Raw genomic sequence first — 26307 nt, forward strand, 5'->3', positions numbered from 1 at the left:
CTGCAGCTCTGTAAACGACTTAATCCGCCCCTTGGCCAGCATGTCCCCCACCCTGGAGATACCAATCAGGTCCCATTTGTCGAAACCCTTAGAGTTCCAGAGTTTCCCCAGGATGTCCGAGTCAAACAGCGGAGTGGCCAGTGTGAGTCTATCCTTCCACCCCAGGGAGTTCGTGACTGCCTTCCACACGTGCACCGCCACCCCGGTCGGCCCCGTGAGGGATCCAGCCGGGGCCCTTGAATAAAGTGCTCTATAGTAGCCACCACCCCGCAACAACCACCGGTCCATAGCGAAGCCGGGGCTAAGCGCAGGACCGTAGACTCCGTGGTTGACTGCGCTCAGTTGAGAGGCCCAATAGTATCTCCGGATGTCGGGAAGCGCGATACCCCCGTCATACCAAGGGAGAGTTAGTTTTGCTATCGCTATACGCGGGCGGCCGTCCCACAGCATCGAACGCTGTAGACTCTCAACCTCCCGAAAGTAACTGGCCGGGACCAGCTCCTGGGTGTTCTGCAGGGCATAGAGAAAGCGGGGAAGCGACATCATTTTAAAGAGCGCCGCACGACCGAGGAGGGAAAGCGGCAGCCGCCTCCAGCCTGCCACGTCCCGCCGCAGGCGCGCCAACGGAGGGAGCAGGTTTCGCTCATACCGTACCGTGGGGTCGGCTGAAATATAGATCCCAAGATACTGAAAGCCCTCCCGGGCGATCTGGATCGGGCAATTCCGCGGGGGAACCGGAGCGTCTCCACACAGGGCGTACAGATATGACTTACCCCAGTTGATGGCGAGCCCCGAGTTCCTCCCGAAGGAAGTCAAGATGTCGCAGACAACTATAAGGGACTTCCGGGGTGAGGTAAGATAGAGCAGAATGTCGTCGGCATAGAGGGAAATGCGGTCCTCGTGATCGGGGGACCAGCGAATCCCCCTCACGTCTGGGTGCCACCGTATCCATGCCGCTAGCGGCTCAAGGGCGAGAGCGAACAACAGCGGCGAGAGGGGACAACCCTGCCTGGTACCCCTTCCCAAGCCGAAGGGATTGGAGGCCCTCCCGTTAACCGCAACTTTGGCGAGAGGTCCTTCGTATAAGAGCCTCACCCAGCCCACGAATCCGGGCCCGAAGCCGAACTTCGCGAGCGCGGCCCACAAATATGCCCACTCAACCGTGTCGAACGCCATCGTTGCGTCGAGCGCCGCCACCACGGCCGGTTCCCGCATCGTCCCGACCCTTGCGATCGCACCATGAATGCGCCTAAGATTCAACGCAGTATTCCGATGTGGGATGAATCCAGATTGGTCGGGGTGGATCAGGTCACCGATCACCCTGACTAGCCGGTTTGCGAGGATTTTAGCAAGGATCTTCGGCTCAGCGTTAAGGAGCGAGATCGGCCGGTATGAACTGCACCTGTCTCTAGGCTTGCCATCTTTATGGATGACCACGATCATTGCCAGGCGCTGGTCGAGCGGGAGGGAGCCCGTCGCCCGCGCCTCCACAAACATGGCTCGTAGATGCGGAGCGATCTTGTCCGGCTGGAGTTTGTAGAGCTCAATGGGCAGACCATTCGGACCCGAGGCCTTGCCCGGACGCAAAGAACGGATCGCCCCCGCAATCTCATCGACCGTGATGTCGCCATCAAGGTCGTCCCTGTCCACGTCGGAGAGGCAAGGCAGGGCGAGATCGCGCAGGAGTGCACATGAGTCCTCCACAGGCCTGTCCGACACGGATGTATAGACCGTGCGGAAGTAATCCGCAAAGCACTGGACTATGTCCTCCGGCTCCGTGACCAGGACGCCAGCCTCCGTCACTAGGTCCGGCACCACTCGATTGACCCTCTCCTTCTTGTCCAGCCACGCGATCAATTTCCCGGCCTTGTCCCCGACGTCGTACAGACGGCCCCGCTGTTCCCTACTCAGAGCCTTGGCTGCGTCAGTCACGAGTGCCCTGTACTCCGATTGCTTAAGGCTCAATTTGTGCAGCGCCTCCTCCGTGACCTCACCCTCCAGGGCCAGCCCTAGGTCTGCGATCTCCGCCTCAAGCTGGGCGACCTCCGCGTCCCTCCGACGCTTGGCCGCTGCAATCAAGGAGAGGGCCTCACCCCGAATCACGGTTTTGAATGCTTCCCACAAGGACACCGCCGACGTGACCGAACCGAGGTTTTCTTGAAAATAACGGTCGATCGCCTTAAGTACCTCACTACGAGTCACAGGGTCTCTAAGATGCCACGGGTTAATTGGGGCCACCCTACCACCCACTCCTCTGGCAACATCCATACAGATCCACACCGGAGAATGGTCAGAAATACCTCGTGCCATGTGCCTGGCCTCAGAGACACTGGAAGCGTGTGCAGCCAGAGTAAGGACATAATCAATTCTGGAGAGACTGCCATGCGCACCTGAGTGGAAAGTGTACTGCCGTTGTGTGGGATGCAACATTCTCCAACAATCAACCAGCCCTAGGGTATCTATGAAATCAGGAAGCCACTTCTGAGCCCCCCCCGAAATCCTCTGCGGGTGCCTGTCAAGCAGGCCTGAGCCGACCGCATTAAAGTCACCACCCACCACCAACACGCCCTCTGGGAGATCCAGTAATGTCCTCTCTAAGTCCGCTAGGGTAGTGGGCTGCAATGCAGGGGGGACATAAACAGACACCAGGACCAGCGTCCTGCCCTCCCACCGTCCCGCTACTGCCGCGAAGCGCCCCCTATCGTCTACAGTAGTAGAGTCAACCTCAAATGGGAGAGAGGACCTGACTAGTATTCCCGCCCCTCTGGAACCCGAGGTGAACCCGGAATGCGCAACAAACTTATAGCCTTTACGATTGAGTGCATGGCACGTATTGCCAATCAAGTGCGTCTCTTGCAAGAGGACAATATCAGGGGCACATCTCTTCAGAAATTGCAGTACAATCCCACGCTTAATACGATCCCCCAGGCCATTCACATTCCAACTGAGTATTTTGAGGCCCCTACCCCCCATCCCAGCATGTAAGGAGACCACCACCACCCACGTGGAACCCGACCCGAAACACAGGAGCTTGCATCATGACGCCTTGCAGAACCAAAAACAACAACAACCCCAACAACAAACCCCACCCACCCCCCACCCTGCACCCCTGCGTAAGCTCTAAAGTGCCCCCCAACTTGCAGTGTGCCTGTCGCCCCTTATAAAACTAGTCTACGGAAAGAACCCCAGAGGAGGAAAAGCTCCCCTACTGCCCCCGCCACCCCCCGGACTATCAACCTCCCGGAGGGATCGGAGTCGTGGTACTTAAGTCCCGGTTCAATGTTCGTCACCGGCACCATCTGCGCCACCAGAGCGTTCCACGCCAGGCCGCCCTTGGGGCAGAGTGTCCAACCAGTCTCCGACCATGTCGGGTGCCTCAAAAAAGAAAGTTCGCTCTTCGAACACCACCCGCAACCTTGCAGGAAAGAGCATGGCATATTTTAGTCCCATCTCACGCAGTCTTCTCTTGACCGCCATGAAGCCTTGCCGCTGCTTTTGCACCATCTGAGTGAAGTCCGGATAAAAGCTTACAGTAGTGTTCTGGAATGGCAGCGGGCCGGCCATCCGCGATGCTTGTAGTATGGCATCTCGATCCCTGAAATTAAAGATCCGGGCGACAATCGGCCTTGGTGGGGCCCCCACCTTGGGCCTCCCGCCAGGAACTCTATGGGCCCGTTCGACGGTAAAGAACTTGCTAAGGCCTTTGGGTGCCAGATGGTTCACCACCAGGTCCTCCACGAACAGGTCCACCGACTGCTCCTCCGAATTTTCCGGGACCCCAATGATGCGGACGTTGTTGCGCCTAGCACGGCCTTCGAAGTCCTCCAACCGGCGGGCGAAGTGATCATTTGCTGCCCGGAGAGTACGGACTTCCTGCTGGAGGCCGGAGACATCGCCCAGGAGGCCGGCAGTCTTGAGGTCCAAGGACTGAACCCGCTCATTAGTTTTGCCGAGGTCGGCCCGAACCAGGTTGACATCTATCGATATGGCATCTACTTTTTGTGCCAGGGTCTCAAATTGCTGCCCAATCGAGGACTTCATCCCTTCGATGGCCCCCATGATGTCCTGCAGGGTTAATTCTGTGGAGGGGGACGCCGCGTCCTTCGAGGCTTCCGACGTCGGGCCCGATTCGCCCGGGGACCCCCTCTGATGGGCATAGCGGTCCATGGTATTAGTCTGGGTGGAGGTGCCCCGCCTGGTGTTCTTGGGCTTCTGCTTTTCGGCGTCCGACCTGGTCGACATCTCAATCTGCCGTGTAGACAATCTCCTGGCCCGTACAGGGTAAATGGGCATGTAACCAATGGCTGGCGCCGCGCACGCCCCGTCACGGGCGCCCTGGAGACTGGAAGGCGAAATCGAAAGCGAAAGTGAAATCCCCTCCACCTCCGACGACTCCTCCCCGACCAGGCCGCTGTTGTTCAATTAGGGCACGGGCACTGTGCCAACTCAAGTCCCGGGCACCGTGCGGGGATTAGGCCCCAAACTTCCAGGCAGTATAACTTCGGTCTCCGGTGGGCGATTTCGACCCGGACAACGGTTCCCGCCTCGGCAGCAGATCCTCTCCAATAGTCCGGGCATCAAGTACAGGATAATAGACAGGATAGATGCCGGAGGGAGCGAGGGTCTCGGGAGCTCTAGGCTCACGCGGCCATCTTGATCACGCGCTAAGCTCCTCCCCCCCCCAGAATTTTTAAAGGTGGACGTGGTCTCAGTTGCCGTGTTTTTGGAGCCTCCTCTATAAAAGGAGCGACGAAAGGAACCCCGGTTTTGAGGAGACTGCAGTGCTCCCATAGACTTGGCAGTCTCATTATCCTTTTTCATTTTTTCTAATGCAGTGTCCACTGCAGGGCCAAATAACTGCTCTTGGTTGAAAGGTTGAGCTAGAATTGCGGTTTGAACCTCTGGTTTAAAACCGGAAATACGGAGCCAGGCATGTCGTCTGAGTAAGACGCTAGTATTGACCGCCCGAGAAGCAGTGTCTGCCGCATCTAAGGCGCATTTAATGGAGGCATTAGATATTAACTTGCCTTCTTGAATGAGGTCAGCGGCCTGGGATTTAAAGGGATCAGGCAGATGTTGCATAAGGTCCTCAAGTTGGTCATAATGCGCCCTATCATACCGGGCTAACAGGGCCTGGGTATTGGCAATACGCCAGTGGTTCGCCGCCTGTGCGGCGACTCGTTTGCCTGAGGCCTCTAAAAGCTTAGACTCCTTGTCCGGGGGAGGCGTTTCTCCAGTTGTCTGTGTGAGTTAACGCGCTTCCTGGCATTTGATACGACCAAGCAGTCTAAAGGGAGCTGGGCTTTAATGTATGCAGGGTCCTGCGGGGCTGGTCGGTACTTTTTTTCGATGCGGGGGTTGAGAACCCTCGCTCGAACAGGGTCTTTAAAGACCTCAGTGGCATGCTTTATAACCCCTTTAATCATGGGCAGTATGTGAACAGTTTTTTGTGACTGCTCAAAAGTATCGAGGAGAAAGTCCTCTTTAAGGGGGTCTGTGTGCATAGTGACACCATGGAATGTTGCTGCCCTATTTATTAGTTGGCCAAACCCCAAATGGTCATCAGGAGGGGAGGGCTTGGAGGGGTAGGTAGTGGGGTCAGGCATGTCAGGCATTGGATAAGACCAGTCATCTACTGGTGCTGTGCCTGGAAATGTAAAAGGGTCGTGTGGATCAACAGGATCATTAAATAAATCAGGGTCCGCCCCTCCCCCCAAGTCATCATTATCATCCTGTGGAGGAGGTGAATGATAGGGAGATGGTAAAGGTAAGGGTGAAGGAGGAGGAGGAGGAGGGGGGAACGGGTTAGGAGGTAATACAGGAGAGGAAGGACGAAGTGGTGAAGTGGCACAGTCCTTTTTCCGTATGGGAGCTGGAGGAGGTGTGATGTCCAGCTTCCGTTTCTTATATGGGACGGCAGTCACATGTCCAGTGTCGGGATTGATGTAGATCCGCTTTTGAGTAGGATCTGGGCGAAAAAGTTCATCTGGCTCCGAAGGTGGTGGCGGCGGCGACGGCCGTTTCGGGTCTTTATGAGCTTTTTTCGGTGTGGACGTAGTTTTCGGTGCCGATGAAGTTTTCGGTGCCGATGTATGTTTCGGTGCCGATGGCTTCGGTGCCGAGGGACTTTTAGGCATCGATGTCGAAGAACGTTTCGGCGCCGGTGGAGACTTTGGTGCCGAGGAAAGTTTCGGTGCCGAAGGAGATTTCGGTCTTGAAGCCTGTTTCGGTGCCGACAGTGGTTTTTTCGGTGCCGAGGGTGTTAAAGGCACAATCACATGAGGTTTGCTCGAGCCCGAGCCACCTACAGGCTTAGATGTCTTCGGAGCCGGGCCCGAGGGCAGGGCTTCTGAAGAGGATTTCCGGTCGCGACTGGGCCCAGCTGGCGGAGTCTTGACCACTGTCTTTTTGGATGGGGCAGGGGCAGGGGGGGTGGTACTCACACGCTGCCCTGGAGTGATGAGGTCATCGGAATCGTCGGCCTCGGACACGATCTCGAGATCTTCGGTGTCATCTTCAGGAACATCTTGAGCAAAGATGTCCTCCGGTTCTGGAGCTGGTTTGGCCATAATATGGCGTCGAGCTCTTCGGTCCCGGAGGGTCTTCTTCGAACGGAAAGCGGCACAAGCTGGACAGGTCGATTCGTTGTGTTCCGGCGACAGGCAGAGGTTACAAACCTCGTGGTGGTCACTGTGGGGGAACTTCGCTCCACACTGGGGGCATTTTTTGAAGGGTGTCCTGTCCATCAGCCGCTTCCGGAACCGGTCCGAGTTGATTTCGACGTCGATGGAATGAGGATTAAAGAGTTAAATCGATTGCTGGAAGTTTTCTGCTGGAGCGGAAAAAAGTTCATCCGAACCCAATGGCGGAAAAAAACAAATCTGACGATGGAGTGGATGCCCATGCGCACTGTTGTCCAGGGGAGGAGTCACCAACCTCGTGACCAAAGGCTTCTTCCGAAGACAACAACAACCTGCAATCATCCGAGCCCAACACCAGATGGCGATCTTATCCTCAGTGTGTGATCTGCAGCTCATATGCCTCGAACATTCAGCTTTTTGCCGTTCAGCTAGAGACATTTAGTCGCCATTCAAGCTGCAATTCTTCTCATACAATCCTGAAAACTATGTTTTGCATTGTTAATATCCTGTCCCTGTGAGATGATCATCTGGTTGTCATCGGCATATGAGATTACATAAAATCCACAGGATTTAATAGCCTGGGTGAGGGGGGCCACATAGATCTTAAACAAGGTCGGGCTCAAAGATGAGCCCTGAGGCACCCCCTTATTGATGGAAACAATGCAGGATTTAAATGAAACCAGCCTGATGGTTAGCGAATATCTAAGAAGTCGGCGAGCCAACGAAAGGCCTTGCCCTTGACGCCAATCGCCTGCAGTCTCCTGATCAATACTGCATGAGAAACGGTGTTGAAGGCCAGTGAGAGATCTAGCAACACAAGCAAAGCAGGGGAGCCAGCATCCAAAATATGAAAAATGGAGTCCATGACTGCCACCAGCACGGGCTCTGTGCTGTGGGCAGCTCTAAATCTTGATTGTAAGGTGTCCAGAATCGTATGCTCCTCCAAGAATGCCATAAGCTCTTTGTTAACACAGCTTTCCTACATTTTCCCTAGTCTAGGTAGAAGTGATATGAGGTGATAGTTGGACAGACTGTTTGAATCTGCATTCGATTTTTTTAGGTATAGGGGAGACTAGAGCGGCCTTCCAGGATAGTGGTATTTTGGCCGATTCTAGCAAAAGGTTAAATAGCGAAAGAATGGAAGGAGCAATCACAGTTGCAGGATTTGCAGAAACTCTAGGGGGGCATAAGTATGCATGTGAACCAGATTTGTCATTAGGTCAATAACTGCTGAATTTGGTCTAAGGTGAGGGTTTCGAAGCTAGCCAAGTTCTGACTAGAGGCCTAGAGGGTTTGAGTTTTCCTAACTCTGGCTGGCAGGGAACTTTTTGTATGTAGCATCGATCTTATCCTCAAATAAGTCTGCCAAAGAGTCACAATGTTGTTGGGAAGCTGGAATATCCGAAATGCAGTCAAGAGGCTTGGTGAATTCATTGAGCATTTTGGTAGAGTTGCTCGCCTTCTTAATTCTGACGGAAATATAGCTTCTCCTGGAACTCCTGACGTAAACGTGATATTGAGATAATGCAAGTTTGTAAGCAGCTCTATGAGCTGGAGTTTCAGAATGGCGCCTGCATCTCTCCAGCCTTTTACAGCCAGCTTTAAGAGTCCTCAACTCCACAGAGAACCATGGAGCATGCACCCTTGAGGAGGAGTGCCTGGGCTGTTTAGGAAGTGTCATTTTATCAAAGGCTTAAGACAAAGTGGTGTGATAACTAGATAGTGCTACGTTATAGTCTAAATTTGGCGTCACGACTCTCGGGCTGAATGCCCTGGAAAACCCATCTAAAGAGATGGCATTCCAGGCTGTATAGGCCATAGTCCCAATGGTGGCGGGCTAGTGAATAACATCTGCCCGCTCGATCTGAAACTTGATTGGATGATGGTCCCTCCATGGGAGAGTGAGCAGCATCTTCACTATTTAAATGTGGAGATTTGGTAAAAATCATATCTAAAGTATCCCTAGCTGTGTGTGTAGGGCCCATAACAGTCTGGCGAAGGCCCCGCATCTCTCAATTTTTAAGAAGATGTACAACCTCTGGTATGGTGACGTCTTCCCCATGAGAGTTGAAGTCACCCATCAAAAACAAATTGCTGGAGGATAGAATGAGAGGGGCAAAATGTTCAGTCAAATGATAGTTGAAATCTTTCTTCTCACCTGGAGGCTGGTAAATAAGTGCGCCCTTCCAGTTGTGACTTCAGCCTAATCCTCTAAGAAGGATTCAAAGATTTGGAACTTAACCGAGTTCTGAAATGCAATGGCAACTCCACCGCCTGCTCTGGCTTTTCTGTCTAGTCAAATTAACTGATAGTCATCAGGCAGTGCAACAGGGATACAGGGGAGGGATGAGGCGTTTAACCAGGTTTCTGTAAAAAACAGCAATAGGGGGCGTTGGGAGTAATTCTTGTGCTATTTTCGGGGGAAAGTGTTAGACTGCTGGAGAGAATTCCTACAGAGAACGGGAATCATCAGGTGGGGTAGAGAATGTAATATTTTTTTTACAGTACTGGGGAAGTTAATGAAGTGCTCTGTAGAGAAGGTATTATCTTGTCAGCAAAAATTATTTTAAGAATATTCCCTCAATTGTATCACCTTGTGTTGCACCTTCAGAAGTAGCTCTACCATAGAGATTCTCCAGACTTCATTTTCAACAAATTCATTAGCAAAACTGCACACCATAAAATTGAGCTATTTAAAATAGTTTTTTTATTCTTGGTCTAAGCACCTATTCTGTTTGATGTAGTCCCCAGCAAACCCAATATGAATTCACATTTCTAAGTGCAGGGCAATGAATTCTAGACCTTCTATCCTGTGCTGAAACCCCAGAAGATAGTCCTATGGTGCACATAATATACCTCAATCTCCTAACAGGCAGGGTCTATGCCAAATAAATCCACTAAATAAACATACAAAACTTATGAATATTCGCACAGCTAATCCTTAGCCATTTTCCTACCGAGATGTTATATCACAAGCACCAGATTCAGAAAGCACTACCAGAGCATGCAAATGTTAGTAAAGCACTGTACAAGTGAGCTGAACATAATAAAGAGCAGTCCAGCATAATCCATGAGCGCCCCTTCACAAGAGATACAGGAAACAGATATTGTCTTAAGAGGCTGCCAGATCCTCCTTCTCCCAGGGGGTCAGTGAATAAAGCCTGGTCACTGATTAGAGTTTAGCACAGTCCTGTTAGGCAACCCGCTGGCTTACTATACTGAGTAGAGCGGTGGAGGTGGATGTGTTCTTGTGACGCTGAAGAGGTTGCTATAATAATGGGTGTCATCAACCAACTCAGTGGTACTCATTTTATCAACTTGGGAAAGTTGAAAGGCTGATTTAGCCAGCTAGAGGTTCAAACCTATGTCATCCATATTTCAAGGTATTAGCTCCGCCCCCTAATCATTCTTATCATTTAATAGCCTTCTTTCATTTACTGCGTGACCTTTCTATGAACAATATGACCTTCCTGACAGTGATGTAACGAAACTTGAGGGGGCACCCCTACAAAGTACAAGGAGGAGTCCCCCTCATGTTCCTAGTCATGAGCTCTCAGGCCGGGGGCCCACCACCTGTACACAGTGCCGGAGGAGGCCCCATGAAGGTTGGGCCCCCCTGCACCCAGGGGGGCTGCGGAGAAATTGTTACGCATCTGCATTCTGAAGTGAATATATCAGGCTTCAACTCTTTGTTACTGTGTGTTATTTGGCTGTGCAACACAACCAAGAAAGTCATTGGCATCATGGACAATTAGGATCTCCACAAAGGGCAATCATGCTGCAAACAGTTGTTAACTTGCCACGTCATGAGGGCAGCTTTATACTAACAGCATCAAGTTTTACCTTTTCCATTATGCTTTGTTCCGTAGACGAAATACATAGTACTGGCTCAAAGTCACCATCATGACAAAAGGAGTAGCATAGAACGTATACTAGGGCTGCAGAATAGTGGAACTATGTCAACCTTTGTGCAGTTTATAATGGGAAGTTATAGTGTCATGAAAGTTAATGTTCACCTGTACAGGGTAATATAGTTACAGTCCAGGCTATGAAGCTGCAGCTTCGTGAAGTTGTAAGCCAGTTTGCATAGCGTAGCCTTACTGCAGCACTATGTCCTTAAAGCCTGAACAGGGAAGCAAGGCTTCAGTCTGACTTACAAGCTGTAGCACAATAAACATATAGGGTCTTGTGCCTGGAGTAGTAGTCCTGCAATCCAAACCAAGTAAGCTGCAGCACTATGTACTCATATCACATTATGCACAGGGCAGTAGTGCTGCCAACTGAAGTAGGAAGGGCAGCCTTATGAACTGATATCACATATTCACAGGTCAATGGCAGAGGTAGGTAAGCGGGATGGGGCAGGCTCTGGCCAAAAGAAGCACTATGCTGATAACAGTGCTTTTGTTTAAAGCAGAAAACAATGAGCAGCAGTAAGCCGCTCTATAATGGGCCATCACTGACATCTTTTGTTATTTATATCCTAGCTGGGAGACTGTGTCAAAAGAGAAGGGACACCAAATATCCTTCAAACCCCCCAGCCCCATTTGTAATAGTCACACTGTGAATATGAATACTTTTACACTTTAATAAGGCCTGCCTGACCAGAATAGTATGTTTGGCAATCATGTATTTGATTGCATCTATAAATGGTAACAGACCCTAACTGCAATCTTTAAATACATCAGACATATTTAAACATTGCTGATTTAATAGAACAATTGTGAAATATTCAGAAGGGGGTTGTTTACTTTATTCCCCATTGGGGGGGGGGGGAAGGAGGGTGAGGGGGAGGTGCAGCAATAAAAGGTTTGAAGACCACTGCCTAGGCTTATTTTTTATTTCAATGTGCCTACTGTTTCCTCATTATCACATGCTAGCACCTTGAAATTCGTAAGTTCAGGGTCTCCACAGTACAAAATCTCTCTGGTTTGATTTAATATACAGTAATGCTGCTTCATATGTAATAAAAATCTATGCCTAACATAAGGTGCGCATGATGACTGACTGGCCTCATAGTTCACTAGTGGCACTGACACAAGGGCAGGGGTGGGGAGGCATTTATATTTCTCAGTACAAGTTAAAAAAAACTATCACTTTTAATAAATGCTTTTCTGGTGTACTAAGTTAAAACTCTTCCCGCATGTTAAAGACATACACTCTTTGGAAACTTGAAGAGACTCTATTGTATTTTTACATGACGGTGTTGTACAAATTACATGAGTAACATGTTCATGACTCGCCTTGTGCATGGGCTCTTAGAGCCACGCTAGACCCTTGGTTCAGCTCTACTTGTGAATTTGTTGGCTTACCTACCTCTCTAGGCAGCAGAGCTGCCATCTGAAATGGAAAACCACTGGCCTACGAACATTCATGGGCATCTCAGCCATTCTGTGGCTCTGCGAGGTCCAGAAGGGGGTCCTTCCTCCCAGTGTGTGGCAGCCCTGGTCCAGTGCTGAGAGGCCTAGGGGAGTTCACAACTATCCTAGACCATGCAGTACAATACCTTGACTGAGAGGACCAGTGTTGAAGGCCCTCTCTGCTTGGTTTCACAATTATATTGCTGCAACGCCGAGGGTATGACACCCATCCCTTAGGCCTCACAGTGATGGTCACAATGACAACAAATTAGGCATACCCATGAGCAGGAAAGACCTCCTCCATCAAGCCCTTGACCTGTGAAAACTGAATAACCGTCACCTCTGCCTCCCCAGAAAATCTACTTCGCCCTTCGAAGTGCTAGTTGCGAGGCTGAGACACACCTCACTGCCAAATAGCGAATGGATGGAGGAGAGACACAAGAGGAGCACACAGGTGTACATAGATAAATGTGAGAAGGGTTTGTGTGTGCTTTGTGGCAACTGATGCGGGGCCCCATTTAGACAAGGTGAACTTTGGCCCTGGGCAGCTGATCACAATACCCATGCCTAATGCCAGCCCTGGCAGCTGCAGACACCCACTCCCATTTAGAGGCCCTTCTCGCCTTATTGTACCATGCACATCTGGTACCTGTTACCGCAGAGAGTGCAGGAGTAGTTCCCCGACAAGGGAAACAGCAACACACAGCGCTGGGGACAGTGTTTTGGCAGGGGAGAAAAGCATTTGAGAGGGAAGGCTGGAAAAAACGTTTACTTTCGTGGAGTGCTTAGGCAAAAAAGAAAAAAATAGTTCCATAAAAATGAGCAATGAGAGGATGGAAGCCAACCAATCAACAATAACAAATCTATGCTACATGGGAGGAAACACAAGATGGACAAGCTGACAGAAGGAAAGCCACTGAATTAGAAGCAAGCAAGCAAGACAATAAATCTAACCAATGAGAAACAATGGGCGGCTGTAAGCCGCTTTAAGTTCTTGGTGAGCCAACAATAGGTCTTTTGATACAAGAGAAAAGCTGTCTGATAGGGTTCACCTAAAAAAGGCAAGTTGGGTCCTCGATTGAACAGTTACATCACTGTATTTCAAATGTATTTGCTTCTATCCCTAGTAGTTCATATTGTGCATACTAGCTCTATTGCAATATTTAATGGTCTAAAAGAGGTTTTGGTTTTCTTTTATTGATTTCATTTTTGTACAATATTTTGACATTGACACAATTACTACTAAGTAGTCATCAATATACCTTCACGACTACTAAATGCAAAGACCATCACAATAATTGAAAAAACGGTAATCTAACAAAACTTCCATGGAATCCAACATTACTGAAAAGGAAGATATAAGGAAATAAATGTGAACTTACTGTACGTGTCCATGGAGTAGGTAAAGTTTTGATATGCTTTATGCACATTCTTTAATTCTTGCACCGTCAAATCTCTGAATTTGTACTACAACGAAAGATAAAACCAAACAAGAACTAAGAAAAAAATCATCCTCTTAACATGATGCATATAGCAGATCTCTACCCCCCTCTGCCTCTCATAGCCCCATACCAAATGCCTACACCTAATCTGCCAGATTAAAAGTAAAAGTGGACTAATGTATCAGAAAAGTGGGTGAGGCTAAGAAAAACTAAAAGGGCCCAATATCCAGCTAAAAAGAAGTTCATATGGAACCCTCTACTACACGCACAAGAATGGACGTCAATTCACTGAAATGCCAGGGGTAGCAGGAGTGACATCACATGCTCTTTGATCTCCACTTTCACTCACACAAACATGCTTACATATACACACAAATTCACACATATAGACTCTTGCACACATAGACATACTCTCACCAGCAAGCACACATCCAACATATATTTTAAAGCATTTTTTATTTACCTCAGCTGCCATGGAAGGGCATATTCTAGCTTATCCATTCCATTTTTATTACACTATAAGTGAATAATATAGTTTATTTATCCACTATTAGTGTAATAAAAAATTGAAAAAAATAAAGAGTGAAGTCACAGCTGTTTGCCAGGGGTCGTAAAGGCAGTGCCAGGGGTAGCAAAGGGTAAGCCAGGGGTTGCAGCGGCGACCCCTAAATGACGTCCCTGCACGCAAGCCCACATCTACTGCGCCTCATCTTAACTGGTGACGCACAGTAGCTGTCGTTTAATCCCTTGTCAGTCATTACACAGTGTGCCTCACTTTCCCTGCCACTACATTGAGCACTGCAAAACAAAACATTTTCATAATAAGGAAGTAATTCTTTTCACTCTGTTTGAATTTAATTTCAGTATTTACGGGTTTGTATTTCCTGCTGGAAGACAGATGTCTTGTGTCAATCTTTCATTTCGGGTTGTTTATACTATCGAAACAAAAATACCACTTCAAATGCCCGAATACATAATGTAGTGCTGAAAGGTAAACAGATAACTTTTAAGAAGCGCAAGGCACATCTTTAAACCCCATTTACAGTACTTAATAACTTTTGAGCCAACACCAATTGAAACTTTTTTTATTCAAAATATTGCGGAAAATAATGGACTAGGTGGTACGTGCAACAAATTCATATTCACTAGTTAAACTATGCTGAGGCAAAAACGGGAAACAGCTTTAAAACCCTGCATTTACCACACATTTGTCTTTACCATACATATGCCTTTACAACAAAATGGTATGTATATATCTGGTAAGCGTAAAGGAGTGTAAGTATATGTGTATATATTCACTGAAAAAAACAAAGATTACAGGGACGTTATAGTTAGGTTCAGATTTCACTCGTACAAAACCACAGAAATTCTGCATTCTAGTTACCTGAACTAACTATAACTAACGCCCCCACAATGCACTGCTTATGACCTCACATATTACATGATCAGTGACATCACTGATTACATCATCCAGTGAGTTTAAGTGTTTTGTAAATGTTTCAGGGAGTAAAAGATATATACTAAGCTAATTGTATACATTCAAATTACCATTTCTTTAGTACCACTGAGTGATACTGTTTTGAATACATGTGATTTTAGTGGCACTATGACTGTATCAGTGTGGTAGTGGGTGTCACAGTGGCTGTATGGGTGTGTGTGTGTGCATGTATGAGTGGCTGTATGAGTAAATAAGTGGGTGTGTGAGTAGCTGTATGGGGGAGTTAGTAGCTGTGTGAGTGCCTATAGTGGAGAGTGAGTGGGTGTGTGAGTAGCTTTATGGCTGGATGAGTGACTGAGTGGCTGTGTGGGTGAATGAGTGTGTAAGTGGCAGTATCAGTGGGTGTGTGCTAGGCTCTTTGGGTGGGTGAGTGTGTGTGAGTGAGTGGCTGTATAGGTGACTAGGTGGATGAGTGACAGGCTCTACGGGTAAGTGACTGGGTGTGTATGTGGATGTATGGGTAAGTGAGTGGCTGTTTTAGTGGGTGTTTTGAGTGTCTGAGTGGGTGTATGATTAGATATTTTGCACTGCAGGTATCTGTGTAAGTGGCTGTACAGGTGAGTGAGTGCGTTCATTAGTACTTATATCAATGTGTGAATGGGTACGTAAATGGTTTGTGGATGAGTAAATGGATGTGTAAGTGACTGTATGGGTGAGTGAGTACCTCTTAGTAGCTGTGTGGGTGAGTGGCTGTATGGGCGATTGAGTGAGTGTGTGAGTGGCTGTATGGGTCTGTGAGTGGGTGTGCAAGTGGGTGTGTGAGTGGCTGCATGTGTGTGTGAGTGGCTGTATGAGTGAGTGACTAAGTGTGTCAGTAGTTGTATGGGTCTGTGAATGGGTATGTGAGTGATTGCATGCATGTGCGAGTGGGTGTATGAAAGATTGAATGGGAGTGTTAGTGGGTGTGTGAGTGTTTCTGTGGATGATATCATCAGTGATGTCACGGACCATGTCATGAGTGATGTAATATGTGAGGTCATAAGCAGTGCATTGTGGGGGCGTATATAGTTAGCTCAGGTAACTAAAACTACTGAATGGCGATGGTTTTGTACTAGTGAAATCTGAGCCCAACTATAATGTCCCTGTAACCGTTGGTTTTTTTACAGTGAATTTCTACATTTAAAAAAATTCTGTAACCTTAGGTTTTATTTTTAGAGAATTGCAATTTTTTTATTTTATTTCCGTTGCTAACTTTAACCTGTAACTTTTGAGAGTGGGTGTGTGAGTGGCTGTATAAGTAAGTGAGTGGGTGTGTGAGCCTCTGAGTGAGTGGGTGCATGAGTGTCTGAGTGGGTCTGTGAGTAGGTCCATAAGTGTCTGATTGGGTCTGAGAGTGGGTGCGTGACTGAGTGGATCAGTGAGTGTATGTGTGCCTCTGAGTAGATCTGTGATTGGGTGCATGAGTTTGTGAGTGGGTGTGTGAGTCTGAGTGAGTCAGTCAGTGTCTCTCTCTCAGTGGGTCTGTGAGTAGGTGAATGAGTGCACAAGTGTGTCTGTCAGTGGTGCGTGAGTCTCCGAGTGGGTGCGTGAGTGGCTCTATATGTGAGTCTGTGAGTGTATGAGTAGGTCTGCCAGTTGGTATACTGAAAAATAAATTAGGGGTGTGTAGGATCTGCTTCTTATAGTTACCCCCACTTTTTGCTGATGTTTCACTGTTCTTCGACATTAGTCTGGCTGGGGCCCTGCTAACCAGGACCCCAGCCTAGCTGCTTCCTCTCTAAATTGACCACCAGTACTTTAGTTACACTCCAGATTGGATTCTGGGGTACCCATATAAGTCCCTAGTATATGGTTTACTATGTACCCAGAGCATAGGTACCCCAGAGGTCTAATTGGGCCTGTAGCATGTATTATGCCACCCCTGGAAAGCCTTCCAAAATGAAAAAACAGGACTGCTACAGCAGCCTGTGTAAAGTGGTGCAAGCACCCCTTACTGAGATATAGGTTCACTAGATCTCTCCCCATCACTGCACATATAACCTATCAGTCACCCCTATGGCAGGCCTTACCAATCTTGAAGGCAGGGTGCTGGGTTTTATGTGAGAGGGTGCCCATGCATGAGCAGAGCCCCTCTGCAGCCTTCGGAACCTTTATTCCGGGGTTGTCTGTGATGCAGCCAAACCATATACTCTTAAGTGCATTATAACCTCGCTGTAAATGCTAGCTTTGGGGAGGCTGCATGGAAACATGTCGTGTTTGGTAACTGGTGTAGGAGTATGATTCCAACCTTCCAGAGGGAGAACCATGACAGCACTGGTATAGCCCGTACCAGCTAACAGAGCCCTGGCATCACAAAATGGATGCTGCCAGCCACAGACACGAGTCTGCCCTCCTGCTGCTGTACGAAACTCCGTCAGGGGAGGCCTGGACAATAGGTTTCCTGTTACAGGGATGTGTGACCACCTCCCAGACAGGCTTTAGTGTATTGGGGCTGGGTGGGTGCACTCCAAGAGTGCTTTGAAGTCTGCACTGAGGGCACATTTGGTGTCCCTGTGCATAGTCCAGCTCAAACCGGTTGCAGAGGCTACCTGCCCCAGCTCTGGCGCAAAACTGGACAAAGGGCACCCCTCTTTCCTGACCCTCCCATAGGTGGGTCCCTAGAGTTAGTCCCACCCCTTCCAGGGGTATAAAATAGGAACCCCTGGCTACAGGACTTTAGATTTACCTGGACGAAACTCCGATACATAATCCTGGAACTTCGACAATCTAAAAGGCGCTAGATGACTTAAGAATCTCCCTTGGAGTGAAGGAGTTACTTTCCTGCAAGGCAGACACCTAAGACACATCTGACCGGTTTGCATCTCCGAAGCTCCCGCCGGACTCCGAAGAATTTGCAACACAGGAAGTGGGTTCCCAGACTTCCCAGAGGCCGACCCGAGCTCCCAGCAAAGCGGAGACCCGTAGCCCTCGTGGGGAACGTGGAACCGGAACCCCTGGACACCATGCACATTTGCAAGTGCATATGCTTCTCGTCGATCCTTGAGGCTGCACTTTGGGCTACTTGTAGTCCACACCCGAGCAGTGTCTATACCGAAGATTACTGGCCTACACTCACCGAGTGTCCCGTGATTCCTCTCGAGGTCTCTTCGCGATCCCTGGTCCGTCGAGTGGTGGGTCCCTGTGAAGGCAACTCTAACTTTAATTGGGCTTACCTGGTTGCTCCAGATGTGCCCTGACTCCCCATCGCTTGGGGAGTCCCCAGGACTTTGCTGGTCCGCACCGAAGCATCTTTTCTCTTCCTGTATGGGTTGCTGTTGCCAAGGCTTGTTGGGTTCAATCCGAGCACTCGGCATCCTTCGTTGGTCAGCTCGAATCCAGCTCCTGGCCATCGTCGACGCTTCCTGGTCCTCGTGGCTGCAGAGTCAAGTGTCACCTCTTCGCACCTGAGACACCCGACATCGGTGGGCATTCGTCTATCGTGCCCCTGGTCACTGGCAAGTGACCCAGTCTCTGTCCCCTCTGCTTTCAGGTTCTTCTGATCTTCGATCCAGGCTTGGATCACAACGGACACTTTTCTTCTTCCCGGCAGCAGCACTTTGCAGCAGATCGCCATTGAAATCAACGACGATTCCCGACACCATTCGACACCTATGCACCCAGCTTCCCTGGGTGAGGTATTCGAGTACTTCGGTGCTCCCGTGGGTGCTGGCCCTAGAACCCCCCCCAAGTCTAAAGGGGTTTGCTCAAAGTCCTCTCCTAAGTGTCCTTAACTTCTAAAATTCCAACCGCGACTTTCCCATAAAATAGTACGGGGCTCGCACCTGTGTTCTCACACTGCACGCGTCCCCTGTGGGTCTCCTGTGTAACTACCTTGGGTGGTTCCTTGGAGTCCCAGCGATTCTCCGTGCTCTAGGCACTGTGTCTAGTCAAGTCGTGGTTCTTATACCACTTGCTTAATATATGGCTTGGTTCCCCCGCCGGGGCCCATTGTATATTGTGCTATTTACTGTTGTTTTAGAACTGTATTATTGTGTATCTTGGACTCTAATCTAATAAAGAGATTATTAGTGAGTGTTTAGAAATAAATACATATATTTTATATATACCTTGTGTGGTTCTCCTTTCATTTAGTGATTCAAGAGGTTATAATCTGGTAAGCCAAGCTTCTTTACACTCCTTCAAGACTTAGCCTGAAGGCTGCTCGCCATAGCTACCACTAGGATAGCTTTCAATAAAGGTTGTCTTTAAACCTAACATCAATAAGGGTTGTTTGGACTGGTACAAGGTGCCCACTATAACTAGAGGACAACATATACCAGGCCAACTTCTCACAGGGTGGCACAGGGAACAGGTCCTCCTGCCCATCTTCCCTGTCATCTGCTACCCTCTGCTGCCTTTGTTTTTGTGCCTCCTCTGCTCGTTTTTCTGCCTCTTCTCTCTCCGTTCCTAACCTCTATTTTGCCTTTATGCTCGTTCTGCCTATTATTTGGCCTCTTTCTGCTCGCTCAGGACCTTAATTCTGCCTCTTGCTGCTGGTTTCTGACCGCTATTTTGTCTCTTTCTACTCATTCTACCTGTTATTTTGCCTCTTTCTGCTTGTTCCCGGCCCTTATTAAGCCTGTTTTTGCTCATTTCTGACCTTTATTCTGCCTCTTTGTGCTCGTTTCTCACCTTTATTTTGCCTCTTGCTGCTCGTTTGACCTTTGTTCTGCCTCTTGCTGCTCGTTTCTGACCTCTATTCTGCCCCTTTCTGCTCGTTTCGGACCTCTAATCTGCCTCTTTCAGCTTGCTTCTCACCTTTATCTTGCCTCTTTCTGCTCATTTCTCACCTTTATCTTGCCCTTTTCTGCTCATTGCTTACCTTTAGTCTGCCTCTTTCCGTTTGTTTCTCACCTTTATCTTGCCTCTTTCTGCTCGTTGCTCACCTTTATTCTGCCTCTTTCTTCTAATTTCTGACCTTTATTTTGCCTTGTTCTGCTCTTTACAGTGCTTTGGCGGGCGCTGCCACAGCTCCTGCCAAGCAGAAGCAAACAGCTATGTCCCAGCGGTGGGCACCTCGGGACACAGCAGGAGCCAGGCTTGGCGGTCCGCAGGGCCATTATTGGCTCCAGGAGGAGGTACATGCAGACCCCCTCTTTAATGTTAATTGTAATCCCGGTAATGTGGTGGTCACAGGGCTCAGGGGGTCCACGCCTCCCTGCTTATTCATTTTATTTATAGCCCGTGGAGGTGGTGGTCCCTGGGGAATGAAAATGCCTATGGTGGGGGGACATGTGTGCCCCCCTCCTTAAATTTAACAAAGGCGACATGCCCCTGGCCCTCCCACAAGCCAAAAACTTTTTTTTCAATTTTGCTGCAAATTTGTGGATCCACCCGCAATTTTGTAGCAAATTTAAAAAAATGTTTTTAACCTATAGCGGGTCCCTGTAGGATCCCACTGCCACACCTAGTGGGGTCAGGGTATTGCTAACCGGCCCCCTTTTCTTTATTTTAAAAGTTTTTTAGGGGACTCAGCTGAAGTCGCTTCCCAAATTGGCTGCCAACATTTGCTGGTTGAAGTGTTGGCAGTCAATCCGATCTCAGCATGGCAACTGTCTGATCCAAGGTAGTTCCACCCACTTCCTTGCAGCCAAAAGGGAGTGCGCTGAGCGGATGCGCAGCGGAGGCGTGCAGCGGCGCACCGGCGGCGCGCCAAAGGCAAGCCTGTCTGCACCCATCCGCGCCTGACCGCCGCCAGACGCCAGCCACTCTGCCCATTTTAGACGCCATCATCCCCTCTAATTCCATTAAGTACCAATGATGACTTTCACCCAATACACTAGTCAGGAGCTTCACTCCTTAAATAAAGCATACACCCTGGAAACAAGCATCATCTCTTCCTCAATCGCCAGGATTCCTAGTACTCAAGAGTGTCTACCCATCACAAAGCAAGACTTATTAATTGTGAATAACATCATACAGTCACAGCCCACCCACGAAAAACCAGAGTCTGAGTACTTAGTGGGTCTCTATTGTAACACACGTTCCCTCCCCAAACATGCACTTGAAATCTGGTCCCTACTGGACTCAGAGAAACCGGACCTCTGCTTCTTCACTGAAACATGGCTACATGAGTCCTCACAACCCGACTTAGCTATAGCATTACCCCACGATTACCAGCTGATCAGACATGATAGGAAAGACAGGAAAGGAGGAGGCATAGCCATTGCTTTCAAATCGAACATCAAAATACACACCATAGAGGCCATCCAGGCTGATTGGGGCAAAATCTGTATTTTTGCAATAGAGAGCACAAGGAAAGAAACATGGTAAGGCGCACTTCTATACAGACCCCCCGGGAAATAAAATCCATTTCTCAAACAATTTAACTGAAACTATCGCACCACACGTCCTGGCGTCTGATAATTTCTTGCTTCTAGGAGATTTTAACTATCACACTGAGCTCGAAACTGACCCCCATACATTAGACCTTATCACCAACCTGGACTCACTGGGCTTAAAGCAACTGATAATAGGCCCCACCCATACCGCCGGTCACACATTAGATCTGCTATTTACCAATTCACAGTATATAAAGGTCAACCAAACTCTCCCTATCCTATGGTCCGACCACCACTTAATAAGTTTTCATATGGGCCAATTAGTAACCCAAACAGGTCCAAAGAAAGAACAGAAGCTAAGTAGGTCATGGAACAAGATAAACCTTGAATCATTCTCTACAACCTTTGTCTCCCTCTCCCCCTCTGAAATGACTAATGTTAACAAGGCAGCTATACATTTTGAGACAGCAATTGTCACATCCTTAGATATAATTGCCCCAAAGAAGAAAACTAATTGCCCAAAAAAACTGTCCCCCTGGTTCACTACAGACTTAAAAAGCGTTAAACTCGCCGTCAGGAAGGCAGAACGCAAATGGAGACTCACTAAAAGCACAACAGATAGGCATCAGTATAAAACCCTACACCACCGATACATGGATAACATAGCCTTGGCCAAAAAATCCTACCTAGGAGGCAGAATCAGTCAAGCCTCCAATTCCCATAAGGAACTATACAAGATCGTGAAGGAATTCACTAACCCCCCCTCCTGCATACCGACATATACTGCCTCGCAGGAGTGGGTGGATTCCCTCTCAGATTTCTTTGTAATTTCCCCCAATTTATAAATACTCCGCATAGATCGGATGAAACCCTCCCTCGGAACACCAACTCTCTTAAAGAATTTAGGAAACTAACAAAGGAAGACACTTCAGCGACACTAAGTAGAATGAAAACCAGCTTGCCAACTGATCCCGCGTCCACCCAGATCCTAACCAAAATTGGCCCAGCACTCACCTTCAACCTAACCTACATCTTGAATTTTTCACTTTCACAATCCACTGTACCTGCACACTGGAAGGAAGCTATTGTCAGACCCATTCTGAAAAAGCCAACAGCTGACCCCAAACAACTCGCCAATTACAGACCAATTTCTCTCCTACCTCTGTTTGGCAAAGTAATGGAAGCGGCAGTTAACCACAAACTGTCCATATACTTAGAAAGTAACAACCTGTCAGACTCATCTCAATCAGGCTTCCGGTCTTATCATAGCACCGAGACGGCTCTGGTCGAATTCATCGATAACATCAGGCTCTCTCTTGATGCCAGACAGTCAGCCATCCTTATCCTGCCCGACTTGTCGGCTGCCTTCGACACCATCTCTCATGGCATCCTTGGAGCGCCAATGGGAGTTTGGTGTTGAGGGCCCGGCTCTGCAATGGCTCAAGAGCTACTTGACGGAACGATCTACTAAGGTACAAATAGGGGGTTTCTGCTCCAAAAGCCAACCCATTGGCAAGGGAGTTCCTCAGGGATCAATTTTGAGTCCCACACTCTTTAACCTTTACGTGTCGCCTCTGGCCAAAATAATCAGAGACTATGGCTTTGATACAGTTTCCTATGCCGATGACACGCAATTGTTGATCACTCTTAATCCAGATCCCACTGACGCACAACATAGATTTAAACTGTGCATGTCATCGGTTAATGAATGGATGTCAACTAATCACTTATTGCTCAACACGAGCAAGTCAGAAATCATGCTCTTTGGAGACGCGCAACACATATGGACCACTGACTGGTGGCCTTCCTCCCTAGGGCCGTGCCCACCGCCCAAAACAGAAGTCCGAAATCTGGGAGTCATTATGGACAATAAACATTCCATGACTGACCACATTAACTCCGTGGTCCGCACCAGCTATGGCTTAATGCGCTCCCTCAGTAAAATCTTTAAATGGATTCCCCTCTGCTCCCGGATGCTCCTTGTGCAGGGACTAATCATCAATAGCTTGGACTATGGCAATGCACTGTTCGCATCTATAAATGAAAGACTTCTGTCTAAGTGCTGCAGAACACCGCGACGAGACTGGTCTTGAATTCCCCCCCCACCCCCCACCCCACCCCACCCCACCCCGCTCACCATCGGCTCCCAGCCTGAAGACCCTCCACTGGCTACCTATAAGAAAGAGGGTCACCTTTAAACTATGTTGTTTGGTACAAAAAACCTTGAACAATAAGGGGCCTGCCTATTTAGCAAAGAAACTGACCAAACATAAGCCAGTGCGAACCCTCCGCTCGTCCAACAAACATCTCCTAACGATCCCCAAGTTCACACTGTTAAAAACGGTGACAGGTCCTTTTCCAAAACTGCACCTGAGCTATGGAACTCACTGCCGCTACGGCTACGCCTGGAAGGAGGGAAGGAGGGACAGACAGACAGACAGACAGACAGACAGACAGACAGACAATTAGGGTAAGGCCGTTTTTAGGGTTGGGTAAGAGTATTGGGTGGTAAGGGTGTTTTTCGGGTTTAGGGGTGGGTGAATTTAAGGGCTGATATGAAAATAGGGTGGTGAAGTAAACAAAAGAATGGGGGGGATTAGGGTCACCTCACTTTACCCCACGCCACTTTACCCTTCACTCTAGTTTGTACCCCTCCAAGCCACTGTACTCCAATCTATGCCACTCAACTTCACTCTGCACTACAGCTCTCTATGCCACGCACAGTACCCCACTTCACTCTATGCCACTAAATCCTACCCAACACTACTTTACCCAACTTCATTTGACTCCACTTCACTCTACGCCATTGTATCCTATGTCACTCCTATGTCACTCTACAGTGCGTCACTCCAAGCCACTGTACTACACTCTACTCTACCCCATGCCACTCTACTTTAGGTTACTCTACTCCTACTTCATTCTATGTCCCTCTAATCTACGTCCCTCTACTATGTACCAGTCCAAGCCACTGTATTACACACCTCTTTATGCCACTCTGCTAGACCTTTCACCACTGCAATCTACTCTGCATCACTGTACTCTTTGCCACTTCACAGAACCTCATTTCACTCTATGCCACTCATTCGTATCCAACACTACTCTACATCACTCTACTCAACCTCACATCAACCAACCCCAGTGTACCCAATGTCACTCTACTGTACACCACTCCAAGCCATAGTACTCAATTTCATTCTACATCACTGTACTCTACTCTATGCCACTGCACATCACTATTTTACGCCATTGTACTCTTTTCCACTTCACTCTACGCCACCCTACTTGACTCCAGGTCACTGCAAGCCACTGTATGCCACTGCACTGTACAGAAGTCTACTCTAGTCCCTACTAGCGCAATGTATCACTCAACTGTACGCCACTGCACTCTACACCACTGCTCTCTACGCCCCACTATCGCACTTTGCACCACTCTATTCTAACCCACTGCACTCTACGGCTACTGTACTCTATGCCATTGCACTCTATGACACTGCACTGTACACAGATGTACTCTGTGCCACAGCACTAGTGCTTACTTTGTAAAACAGTAAGTGCCAGGGCCCTAATCAGGAGGCAACTGTAGCTTGTTCTACCTATTGCCCTGCCAACACTGCCAATGACCGTAACACCACAACTACTAACCATCACACTCATACAAGTAGCACAGTTCTAACTATACTAGGCCCCTAATGTACAAGAATGCCTTGGGCGGTAGGCATTGATTAATTTATGTATAGTGAACTAATACAACTGTTGTTGTGTTCATCTCTAAATAACAAACAGCACCATCATGAGGCAGACAGTCACATGAGTCGGAGTTAACAATTAAGTGCTGGTGTCGACCACTGGAAACCACTGGTTCAAATTAAGAGCTGTACTCTACTCCAGTCTGTACCACTGCGCTCGACTGCACTCAGTACACAATAAGCCACTCCACTCTACTCTGTACCACCCTATGCCACTGAACTCTACTCTGTACTACTGCATTCTACTCTACCCCACTTCACTCAACCCCATTTTAGTCTACCCCACTTGCCTCTACACAACTCTACGCCACTGGGGGCGCTAGAGAGCCCGAGTCAAGATGGCCGCGCATTAGGTCTGCTCTGCCAGCCAGGTGTAATCATCCAACAATAATCTGCCCATCCAGCTACAAATTATACAAAATGTGGCTCATGAAGAGAGAGAGCAGTAAAGTACTCATCGTATGCCGAAGATTTTGAAGAATCAGCAAACAAACTACTTGATTAGACCCGGAAGGCATACGAACGGCATCCGAAGACAGGTGGGCCGGGTCTCACTGCAAAGCTCTCCGACCAGCTATGCAGGTCGTGACGCACTCGGTGAAGGCTGGGCTGTAAGCATGCACGTACTGATCCGGATGGGCCCGCAGTGTGGACGCCATGTGCGGTAGCTGTGCCTTAGCCTGCAGGGCGAGGGGAGGATCAAGGTCCTTGTCTGCAGGCTGAGATGCTGAGTGAGAAGGCCGGGGAAGGCGGCTGAATCCCTCCACGAAGACCGGGTGAGCCGGGACGATATGCTGCGGTGGCCCTCCAATCCACGAGACAACAGGCGAGTCTGGTGTGCATATAGATTTGCTAAACGAGGACAACGATCAGAGCGAGCAGCAGACAGGCCAGAGAAACGTGTAGAGTGGCCGCGGTGGATACAGTCGAGAGTTTGGACGCCCATGAGCGCTACACCACTGTTATAGCTGGCAGCATAATGAACCGGGATTGAAGAGGGCACTGGAGCAGTGCAACGGATCGTAAGGGCAGTTAGGGAAGTAAAACAGAATCCAATCAAACAAATGAAAGGTCTGAAATATACATGGATGTTGGTCAGTAAACCGCAGGGCTAATATAGGCCTAAAGATCATAACAACCTGACTAAAAGCCAGGAAGGGAGGCCTCAAATAAAAATAAGCATCTAAAACAGGAACACCACCAGAGCGGAGTGCAACTGTTGACATAGCTGGTCTGGTGTGCAATCAGCGCAATAAATATGAGGAAGCAGAGAAATATTAGCCACATCTCACTTTCGAGGCCAAAAAAAAAGCACAAAACCAGTGCATGAAGAACAGAGAGACCCAGATCATATACAAGATGC

General features: G+C 48.6%; 1 protein-coding gene across 4 annotated transcripts in view; it reads right to left on the minus strand.

The window, feature by feature from the left end:
* Positions 1–26307, minus strand: part of UEVLD (UEV and lactate/malate dehyrogenase domains) — a 367733-nt gene that overhangs the window by 245521 nt on the left and 95905 nt on the right. For all 4 annotated transcript variants that reach the window (XM_085648047.1, XM_085648046.1, XM_085648048.1 and 1 more), the window contains exon 2: positions 13381–13465. In XM_085648047.1, coding sequence (XP_085504173.1) covers positions 13381–13393 — 13 coding nt within the window. In that variant the 5' untranslated portion in view covers positions 13394–13465. The remainder of the gene's footprint in view (positions 1–13380; positions 13466–26307) is intronic.

This window comes from Triturus cristatus, chromosome 3_2 (assembly GCF_964204655.1).
Source record: "Triturus cristatus chromosome 3_2, aTriCri1.1, whole genome shotgun sequence".
Taxonomy (NCBI): Eukaryota; Metazoa; Chordata; class Amphibia; order Caudata; family Salamandridae; genus Triturus; species Triturus cristatus.